General features: G+C 39.2%; 2 protein-coding genes across 2 annotated transcripts; both read left to right on the top strand.

Moving 5' to 3' along the window:
• The first annotated feature begins 297 nt into the window (after window positions 1–297).
• zgc:193807 (uncharacterized protein LOC555981 homolog) lies at window positions 298–3060 on the top strand. Its single transcript, XM_052569355.1, has 9 exons — window positions 298–747; window positions 868–1145; window positions 1279–1436; window positions 1560–1619; window positions 1714–1917; window positions 2031–2166; window positions 2260–2465; window positions 2603–2696; window positions 2807–3060. Exons 1-9 carry the CDS (start codon window positions 600–602, stop codon window positions 2918–2920), a joined length of 1398 nt encoding a protein of 465 aa, XP_052425315.1. The 5' UTR covers window positions 298–599; the 3' UTR covers window positions 2921–3060.
• A 4372-nt stretch (window positions 3061–7432) lies between these two features.
• LOC127968474 (golgin subfamily A member 6-like protein 1) lies at window positions 7433–9953 on the top strand. Its single transcript, XM_052569735.1, has 7 exons — window positions 7433–7688; window positions 7874–7988; window positions 8064–8168; window positions 8253–8441; window positions 8679–8894; window positions 9008–9160; window positions 9314–9953. Exons 1-7 carry the CDS (start codon window positions 7633–7635, stop codon window positions 9428–9430), a joined length of 951 nt encoding a protein of 316 aa, XP_052425695.1. The 5' UTR covers window positions 7433–7632; the 3' UTR covers window positions 9431–9953.
• Window positions 9954–10181: the final 228 nt, after the last annotated feature.

Raw genomic sequence — 10181 nt, 5'->3', positions numbered from 1 at the left:
ATGGTTCTGCATGTTAACGTCCTTAGGCTATCAAAATGTAATGATGTTTTAATAAACTCCAGTAATATCCCTTCAAATTAATGAAACTAGCTATATTCATATAAACTGACTCGCTGTGAATGGCAGAGGATGTTGTTGTCTTGTAAATTAAGAGACAAGATTCGGTCAGTATTTTGCACGAGTGCAGACGCAGAAGAATCTTTTTTTTCTTTCTTTCTTTTTTTTCTTCTTTTTTTTTTCAAATAATTTAGATTCATATCCTGGACTGATTGTGACAATTATATAAACACAAGCTGTTTAAAATTTTAAAACAAAACAAAAAGAATTCTATTTCGAATTCAGTTATCCGGCGCTTTCTAACTGTGACGTCACTGCGCTGGTGGCTTTTAGAACTTGTGGCCTGATCACAGAAACCTCATTTTGAGTCGCTTCAGTGAATATGCATTATTATAATCCAGTGTACGATCATTGTCCAGTGCAGTTTTAAATCAGATCTCGACAAGCACAAGACAGTAGTAGAGTTTTCTGATGTGTGTTATATTTAAGATAATATAGTTGTACTTTTCAGATGGTTGCAGCCTACCCATTTAGATCTGAAAATGCACTGTGAGACATTTGGCAAGCTCAGGCCCCAAACATGTGTCAGCGCTCACCAGAACATCATTACTGTGAGTGAAAACACCACAATCTCCAGCCAAATGCAGGCTGTCAAGCTTCCGACTATCCTTAGTCCCTCCTTTGGAAGAGGTGAGCTGCTCAAACAATCTAAATCCGGTTTGCTACATCCGCCTATTGCATGAGTATGAAGTAAACACAAGTTCGTTCATGAGAGCCATACTAATATGAAATAAATGTGATGTTTTGCAGGATTGCGTCCATCCCCACCGCCTCAGAAGAAGGTGAACGGATCCAGTCTCAGTGCTGAAGAACAATTTCTGATCTTTGGGCTCCGATGCAGGGAGGACAAAACAGGGGAAGAAGTCAGGTTGTTCATTAGAGAGGGACGACAGGAACGGCCCGCCTCAGGAACGCGACCAACAGGGGCCCGAAGCGAAAACTGTCTTCCGCCGCTCAACGTGCGGAGGGCAGTGTTTCAACCCATCTCAGAGTACAAAGCTGAGGTTTTACAAAGTGGTCGCTGTAAAGTAAGCCAATTTTGAATATTTTGATTATTCCAGTTAAAATTTTTATTTCATTGTGTATGTGATATGATATACCCACCACTCTTATAAATCAGAGTCTGTACTATTCTAGTTTCTTTCTCTGTTCCATTCTCAGCTTGATACAATACATAAAATGGAGATCCTGCACACTTGGGCCCAAGTCGCTTCTATGGAGGAAAGAGAAATGTCCCAAATAGAGCTCGGAGCAAAACAAGACTGGGCCAACTATGAAGCTTCTTTCCGTGACTCGAATCCCTTGAAAAACGAGCAAAAGTGATTATTTCTTTATCACTGTTAAATCTTGAAGCCATGCTTTTGTGGTCCTTGTAAATAATGCAGTTTCAGTTTTTATACTTCTGATTGCCAGGTGGTTATTATCATGTCGTCATGTTTCAGGGCTCAGGATTCATTTTCAAAGAGGCTAAAATTAGAAGAAAAGGAAAAAGCTCTTGTAAGGTAAGTATTGTCAGTATGCACAATTATAGCCTTTCCATTCCTGCTCATCCCATGCCGCTTCGGATCCTATTATTCATAAAAATCTCCGTTACAGAAAAATCTACCGTATTCAAGACGCAATTGAAATTGAGGAGATGCATTTGAAGGAAGACCGTGAGCGCGAAGAGCGTGAGGAAGAGGGCAGCAAACAAAGTCCAGAGGACCTTGAAAAATTAACATGGGAGTATGTGAATTTCATGTCCGTAAATGAGGAAAACGACAAGGTACTCAAGTACTACAAGGATGAAAAGGAAAAGCTGTAAGTTTTCTTGTACCCAACCATGGGATTGTTTTCTTACCAGTCTCTAATCTGAGGAAACCGAAGACACAGTATCAGCATCTGAGAGTTTTGTCTTGTGTGTTTTTGTCCAGTAAAATGAATGCAGACCGCATAGAGGAGGAGATACGGAGCATTGCCCTCTGCATTGAAGAAGAAAAGGTGAAAAAAAACAAGGTTAAAGCAGAAGTGAAGATGATAAATAATATCAAGGACTCGAGGAAAATGAAAGTAAGTGCACAACGTGCCCTGACCCTCACACACATCTGAATGTGATAAGAGACTGTCAAATTTGTCTCATCATTTTGTTTTTTGTCTCACCAGATATGGACAAAGACCGAACAGTTGTGTGAGGAGCTTGCGAAGGTCCAAGAGAGCTACGGGGAGCAGGCCTACAGCCCTGCGTATCCATTGATGATACTGCTCCAGTTGGAGGACTGGATTTCTGACTCTCTGGATTTGATCGAAAACATGCCAGCTGAGAGGCTCTGCAAAATACAAAAGCGGATTTGCAAACATTATCAAATCAGGTATGGTATAGAAATACATAGCTAACTTGATGATCATCAGCGGTTATAACTTTCTTAAAACTGCAGTGCTGTCAGTACAGCGGCCATCTGCAGGATCGAGTGGTTCTTTAAAACCTCTTGCTTTCTCTCTTTCACAGGGAGCAGGAACAGAAACACATTAGGCGTGAAGCTTTATTAGAAGAACGCAGGCACAGAAGACAGGAGAGAGCACTTTCTCATTCAGTGAAACTGGTGAGTGGTGCACAGAACCAGCGATGCATATCCAATACTCTCGTCTTGCTTATCAAATATTGTAATGTGGATCAATAGTGTAATGCTAAGTTATCACGTCTTTATTGCAGACCGGAAAAAAGCTGATGCCACGTAGCCAGCCTCCGAAGAAGATGAGAAAGAAAGAGAAACCAGTGGAAACCAAGAAGACGAAGGAGGATTTATATGCTCACTTTGTGGAATAATTCGCCTCTGAGCTCCTCTTTGGCTTTCTCCAGTGCCTTGTCATCCTCCACGAGAAGAAAAACCTCCAGTACGTGTGTCTTATACCTTCCTAATGTGGATTACCTTGTGTGGATAATATTAAAGACGTTTACTTTCATCTTCATCTTCGTCCAAGTTCATTCTACACAGAACTGATAAGATAGTAATAGATAACTGATTATAGTTGTGGACAGACATCTTAAATATTAGTAAGATATTAGCATAATTTATATAGTAGCAGTAAATAGACATCTTAGATATTGGTAAGATATTAGCAGATACTTGATAGTAGCAGATATACATCTTTGTTTAGTAATTCATTTCAATGTATATTAAAAACCTAAGACATCTTAGACATTCTTTTAAAAAAGCACATGGCACATAATGTATAACATTTCCTTACATCTTGATTACATGTCATTTGTATCATTATTACGTAATAAAATTTTTTTTTTAAAATATTAATTCATTTTTAAGAATCAAAACATCAATTAGTGTGATATTTGCTGTCTGGGGTATATTGTTTAATGTGCGTATGTTGGAATAAAGAAATTATATAATGATCAGGTTCAAGTCAAAACACCTTTATTATTATAGTGCTTTATACACTAGAGATGAAGCAAATCCAAAGGCTGCTGTATGGAGATTAAAAGGTTGATTATACACTTTGAAAAGTTATCCAAGGCTAGACACTCTAGGTGTTTATTATTATCCAGCTCATTAAACTAATTTGCATATATTTGTAGAACAACAATCGGAACATCATATTAAGTTTAAAATTCTTCTTGAATTTGGTTGACTTTTTTCATTTGGCAATGAATCCGCAGTCCCACACAAATACATTTTGGTTAGATTTTTGAATCCGATCTCATCCAAGTGAATTTTCTTTTTTTTTTTAAAGATGTTTTCTTTCAATTGTTTAAGTACTTTTCTGGCAGCTAAATTTCACACACGAAAACCTCTCTTTTCTCTATTCGGACTTTACCTTGACAAGAACATGGAAACCACAAATTAACCATTCTACACCAAGTTTAACCATTGTTTTTGTACAATACAATCTTTGGTTTTTTTTTATTACTGTACTGCCTTTGATGTTTTCTACTGTTTAGCGAACAAAACAATTAATAAAAAAAGATTTGCTAACCTGCTCTTAAGCAAGTAACGCAATTGAAAGTCTCTGTATGTAAGCATTGTGCTGTACATGTGGAAGAATTGACAATAAAGCAGACCTTGACTTTACTTTTGAATAATTAAATCAAGATAATTTAATCAGATCAAAACCAAATGCTCCAAGTTACGATCTGAATCAAAAGATTTATGATACAGGCTCCGAAATCCCACACTGTGTTCCATTCGGAAGGGTTTATCCTAATACTTTCAAAGCTCTTACTCCGGAGGGTAAATCCTTTCATGTTATTAGGGCATAGGGTTGAGTCCTTCCGAATGGAACACAGGGTGTGACAGCAAACAACTTCCCTGTGCAAAGGATCATGGGGTCCTGAAGTGTCCATCAGTTGTACCCTTCAGAATCCTTCATTCTGAATAGCCCATTGAAGTGGCCAGTTTGAGAACTTCAGTTTGGAAGAACCCCTCAATATGTTGGCCATGAGTGTTTTCATTCTGAAGTGTCCTTCGGAGGGCGACATTAGGAATGACCACATATTTTAAGTAATTGATTAGAGATCTGTGCCTCGAAGTTCCAATCTGAATCAAATTATTTGAAAAAAGAAACAGAACAGAAAGAAACCGCAGAGCAGCGGGTCCTTCTCAGCGGGTTCGAGGGGTGTCACGTAGGCTAAGGGCCCGTTTGCTCCGCCTGGGTGTTTCACACAAGACCCCTGCCCCTTGGCAGCTACGAGAGGCCTTTTTTTCTCTTTCGCCGCATCTGAAGAGGACATCATCATCAAGGACATTAACGCAGATGACTCCATGTCCTTGGCACTGTCTGATGCAGAAGAGTGGGGAGGTTCCGGCGGGGACCCCGAAGTCCTTCCTCCTTCTTAAACTCTGAGGCCGAAACTGAATGCAGAACTCATCAGTGTTCTGTCAAAGGTGATAGAAGATCTGGGCCTCCAGAAGAGCCCGTCCACGGTCAACAGTCCTCTCCCCAACACCCTGCTTCGTGCCTGAAGTTCATGACGAGCTCACCAAGACATGGCGAGTCCCCTACTCGGCCCGAGTAAATCCCTCTACAGCAGCGGCTCTCACAAGCATTGAAGGCGGGGACAGAGAGGAATACAGCAGGCACCCCCCTCTGAAGGAAGCACTCGCTGCCCAGCCTCAGCTCCTTCCCTCTTCCTTCTTCATTTCATCCAGCTCTAGATACACATATACACATAAAAAATTAAATACACCTATACATAAAAACAACATGCATTAAAATATTTAAATACATTAGAATTTTTTTTTAAATTTAAATACAGATGAACGTGTATTGTAATATTTGAAATGATCTTATTAAAGTCCATTATGCATCATAAAATAGTCTAATGTAATTACGTTGTTATTCCATCAGGTCTAGACCTATTTATTAAATAAAGAAACATAGCCTATGTTTATTGACACCAAGGCCAAAGTGTTGGTATAATCTGAATTGAAGAAAAGCCGCTTGTCTGTAAATATGCCTTAAATATTTGTACATTTGATAGAGAATATGAATAATACCATAATAAATAACTGAACAACAATAGGTTAATAATAGCAAGAAGAATATGTAATATAAAGGGTGGAATAATACAGAATAGATAAAAATGAAGAATAAATTAATAGTAAAATAAAGAGTAAAATAAAAAAAATATGAAATGTAATTTTAAAATACTAATTATTAATCAAATTAAGACAAAAATATTGTGGACATGAGTTCCAAATTGTGTTTAATTAATGAGCTCCTTAAGTATAATATATACATGTACTCACACACACATAGCCTATAAAATCCTCTGAATCAATCTCAGCTCAAGAAACACATTTTATTTAAGTTTTCAGTTCTGCCTTTCTCTGGGAATAGAGTGGTTTATTTGTGAAGACAAAACCTGACTAATAAACATTAATTCCCCGCCGCTTGCCTCAAGATTTTCTATTTTATTCAATTAATGAGTCAAATAATGTAAAATCCTTGATGATGCTTGACATTTTGTTCTATAATGCACATTTAACACACTCATGCAGAAAACACATATTTTGAAACAGTGGTTTGTTTTTCCATGTATGTTGGGCGGCACTTCGGAGCCTGTTTGCGACTCGGTTTATTCAGATCGGCACTTCGGAGCCTGTTCGCGACTCGGTTGATTCAGATCGGCACTTCGGAGCCTGTTCGCGACTCGGTTGATTCAGATCGGCACTTCGGAGCCTGTTCGCGACTCGGTTGATTCAGATCGGCACTTCGGAGCCTGTTCGCGACTAGGTTGATTCAGATCGGCACTTCGGAGCCTGTTCGCGACTAGGTTGATTCAGATCGGCACTTCGGAGCCGGTTCGCGACTCTGTTGATTCAGATCGGCACTTCGGAGCCTGTTCGCGACTAGGTTGATTCAGATCGGCACTTCGGAGCCTGTTCGCGACTCGGTTTATTCAGATCGGCACTTCGGAGCCTGTTCGCGACTCTGTTGATTCAGATCGGCACTTCGGAGCCTGTTCGCGACTCTGTTGATTCAGATCGGCACTTCGGAGCCTGTTAACGACTCTGTTGATTCAGATCGGCACTTCGGAGCCTGTTCGCGACTCGGTTGATTCAGATCGGCACTTCGGAGTCTGTTCGCGACTCGGTTGATTCAGATCAGCACTTCGGAGTCTGTTTTTATTATCGTGTGACGGTTTGTAGGTGTCCAATCTGTCGATGAGTCAGGGGCATGTTCAATTTCAAAACGGTGCGCAACGTTTTGCTACAGTTTCCATGTTGAACGTCATGTTTCCTGGAAACGGCGTGCACCGGTGTGCAACGGGGTTTGAGATGCGTTTTCTCGTTTGGTCGGTGTGTCAGAACTGCAGTCCAATCAGCAGCAACATGTATATAAAGCATGCGGTCTTAAAGTGAACTCGCACAATGGCTTCAAGGAAAATAATGTACAAATGTGTTCGTTGCAGCTCGGTATACGCAACAACTGAGGATATTAGAAGACATGTTTGTCGTAAGTTTTATTATAAAAATATAGGATATCAACATAATGATGTAGTTGTTTATATTTTTAGCTTCATTGCAAGTGTATGACATTTGGTATAGAAATAAACAGTGGTAATTAAGTGCTTTTCCTAAAAATGAGAAGGAAAATACAGGGTGTTAAAACCGTATGAACTACAAATAAAGTCAGTATGTGAGGCTTAATAGATTTGTTTTAGTCTGAATTAGGTAAGGAAACACAAAGAATGGCCTTCTCAGCTGCCATAGTTGCAACTCTTGCGTCATCAGAACAGTGTGTTCAACGCATTCCGTTTCTGTTTAAAAAACGTTTTGTCGGGGCTGAACGCAGCCCAGGTATGTTTTCTTCTGTCCTGATGTGAGAGTTATGAGAGTTGCCCGCTCCAATATGGCGGCGACGTTGACGTGCGGTCGAGCGGCCAATGAGGCGTCTAGGTATTATATATGATAAACACCACAACAAACGGAACGGTCATTTGGGGCATTTTTTAAACATTTTAAAACACGCGCAGAACGTTTGTCGACGGTGTGCAGACCTAAAAACAAAAAAGAAAGAAAGATGAATTTCAATGTGGAGGATCACTACCGATCGGTTTTTAAAGAACGACTCTTATCGTAAGTATTAAATGACACCACAAACCGTGTTTTTGTAAGAAACATTAATATTAAAGTTAATTGTAAGGCATGTATAGTTAACTTCATGGCCAATGACTTAAGAGTTTCAGCTTAGTCGTTGTTGATATGTATCTCTTTGCGCGGACGGAGATGGTTCAGAGTGAACAGATGGTTTCATCTCTCAGAGGTATAAAAGATTTGGAGAAGGATTCGGCGAACATGAGGACAAGCGCGATGCTGCTGGCGGAGGCGCGCGAGGAGAACGAGAGAGTGAACCGAGCACTGCAAGACCAGGAAAAGGTGCTTGTATGAAACAAAAAAAAAGAAATAGCTGTTCCACTTTACATGAGTGCAGTGTTTTTGTGTCGTTGTCAGGAGTCCCAGATAAGGCGGGAGCGTTTGAGAGAAAGAGCTGAGCATGTGAAAAAAGATCAGGAGAAACTCAGGCAGTACAAACTGGATACGGCTAAGGAGCTGCAAGTAGGCTACATAAGACAACATGAAATAACTTAACTTAAATACTTTATCATTTGTTACCTATTCTTTGTCTTTCTCTCCCTTAAGGAAAATGAGGGCAGACGGTTACGTGCCATACAAAAAACAAAGGAAGAGGAAGCTAAAATCAAAGAGAAAGAAGAGAACATTAAGAAACTAATGACACAGTATGAAGCCTTGCAGGCGCAAAAGGAGCAACTGGACCAATGTAAACTACTGGTTAAAGTCCAGGAGAACACTGCAAGGATGCCTGGAAAGGTAGCTATAGCATTAATGGTCTAGTATACTTTTTTTGTGTCTGGAAAAAGGAAAAAATACTGAAACTGTAATGTTGAAACCTGCCTCCTTTGACCGAAGAGTAAGATATCTATGTTTAAAGACAAAATGCATGCATTTAGAGATACATCACACAGGTTCCACCCGTTTCGATATTTAAAATGTACTGTAATGTTACACTTTTTCTTTTGTTTCCTCCTTTTTTTCATGACATTTGAGTTTGAGAACACTGGCCGACACCGTGGCTGTCATGGCGCACAGTCCATCAGAAAGGAAATTCTAGAAAGACAAGCTAATGAGAAAGAGGCAGAGCACAAAAAGCTGGAACTGATGAAGGACATAAAGGAACAGCAAACTCGTCTCCTGCACTACACCAAACAACTGCAGCAGCAACAGACGCAGCTAGACAACATCCACTCAGAGACACACAAATGGGTAAAAACATGCACACATTTAGAGGATTACATGCAAAAAGACACAGAGATGCTACTGTGACGCCGCTGTCTTACAGTCTTTCAAGATTACAGACTATGCATGCTTTTCCACAGGAACTGAAACGAGAGGAATTGCGTTCCACTGCAGAGAGAGAGGAGCTCCAGTACGCTCAGATAAAGGTCAGGATTCGTTCAATTTATCAACTGATCGCACCTTACTGGAGAGAGTCTGTGGATATTGAGGACCCCTTCAAGCAGCTGCAACTGGTGAATAATGAGAAATGCTTCGGGCGTAATTGAATAAAGCAGTATTTGTTGTTGATATGGTTTTTAAAACTGAAGTACAGTAAAGTTATTAACCGTTATCATTGCAATGATAAAATGCAACTGATGGTGAAAACCCTTTTTTTTTTTTTCCAGATCCGGAAACATTTTCAGCTTGTGAGAGCTATATCTGAAGATCGAAATGTGATGAAAACTCCTGCAGGTGGAACTGAAGAGAACGACAGGCAGCAGAGAATGAGATCCAAGCTCTGAAGATAAATGCACTAAAAACAGCCAGACGTGCCTAAGCTAAATATAAATCATCATCTGGCCTGCCTTATTATTGTGCACTGTGATGGGACGGACAGCAGGGATACACTGAGATTAATAGATTATTTTTATTTAATTGATTTTTATTGAAACTAAAATGTCTTTATTTTTGTTATGAAGGATCTTCGCATTAAAACATTGTTTGATTGAGAAGTGCATAATACATACATGCATACATATATTAAAATATAATAAATACTTTAAGTAATAATACAAATAAATAATAATAAAATGACATTCGCATAGTAATTTCTTCCAGTAGGCTATGAATTTTAAAAAAATCATATGGTGTAATGTATAAGGTAATAACACTTTCCTCACCTTGAATAAATGTCTGTTCAATCGTAATTATAAATTCGTTTTTACAAAAAATTAAATTTTTAATAACAGTAACGGTCAAGCAGTTGAGATTTTGCTTATATATTGCTTAATGTGCTCATGTCGTAATAAAGAAATGATACAATGACCTGCACTCAAGTGATATTTTTTTAAACATTTGATTGAAACATTTCAATTGGTGTTGTGTTAATTCACTTTAATTCATTTGACTTTATCTAATGTACCTTAATGATGTGACTTAATCACGTGCACACGTCTAGCTCTTTAGTTTTATTGTTGCAAGCTTTATCTTCCTAGAAGAACTAAATGAATTAAGGGACTGGAGTCTCTGACAGGATCATCTGGACGGGGCTGT

The sequence above is a fragment of the Carassius gibelio genome, chromosome B11 (genome assembly GCF_023724105.1).
Source record: "Carassius gibelio isolate Cgi1373 ecotype wild population from Czech Republic chromosome B11, carGib1.2-hapl.c, whole genome shotgun sequence".
Classification (NCBI taxonomy): domain Eukaryota; kingdom Metazoa; phylum Chordata; class Actinopteri; order Cypriniformes; family Cyprinidae; genus Carassius; species Carassius gibelio.
The sequence above is the reverse complement of the archived record's forward strand: the minus strand, read 5'-3'. Positions and strand labels throughout refer to the sequence as shown.

Coding starts and splice junctions, on each gene's coding strand:
- LOC127968474 (XM_052569735.1), top strand. CDS start 7,633: ATGAATTTCAATGTGGAGGATCACTACCGATCGGTTTTTAAAGAACGA. Junction 8,442..8,678: donor CTGCAAGGATGCCTGGAAAG/GTAGCTATAGCA, acceptor ATGACATTTGAG/TTTGAGAACACTGGCCGACA. Junction 8,895..9,007: donor ACTCAGAGACACACAAATGG/GTAAAAACATGC, acceptor GCTTTTCCACAG/GAACTGAAACGAGAGGAATT.
- zgc:193807 (XM_052569355.1), top strand. CDS start 600: ATGCACTGTGAGACATTTGGCAAGCTCAGGCCCCAAACATGTGTCAGC. Junction 1,620..1,713: donor AAGGAAAAAGCTCTTGTAAG/GTAAGTATTGTC, acceptor TCTCCGTTACAG/AAAAATCTACCGTATTCAAG. Junction 2,466..2,602: donor TGCAAACATTATCAAATCAG/GTATGGTATAGA, acceptor TCTCTTTCACAG/GGAGCAGGAACAGAAACACA.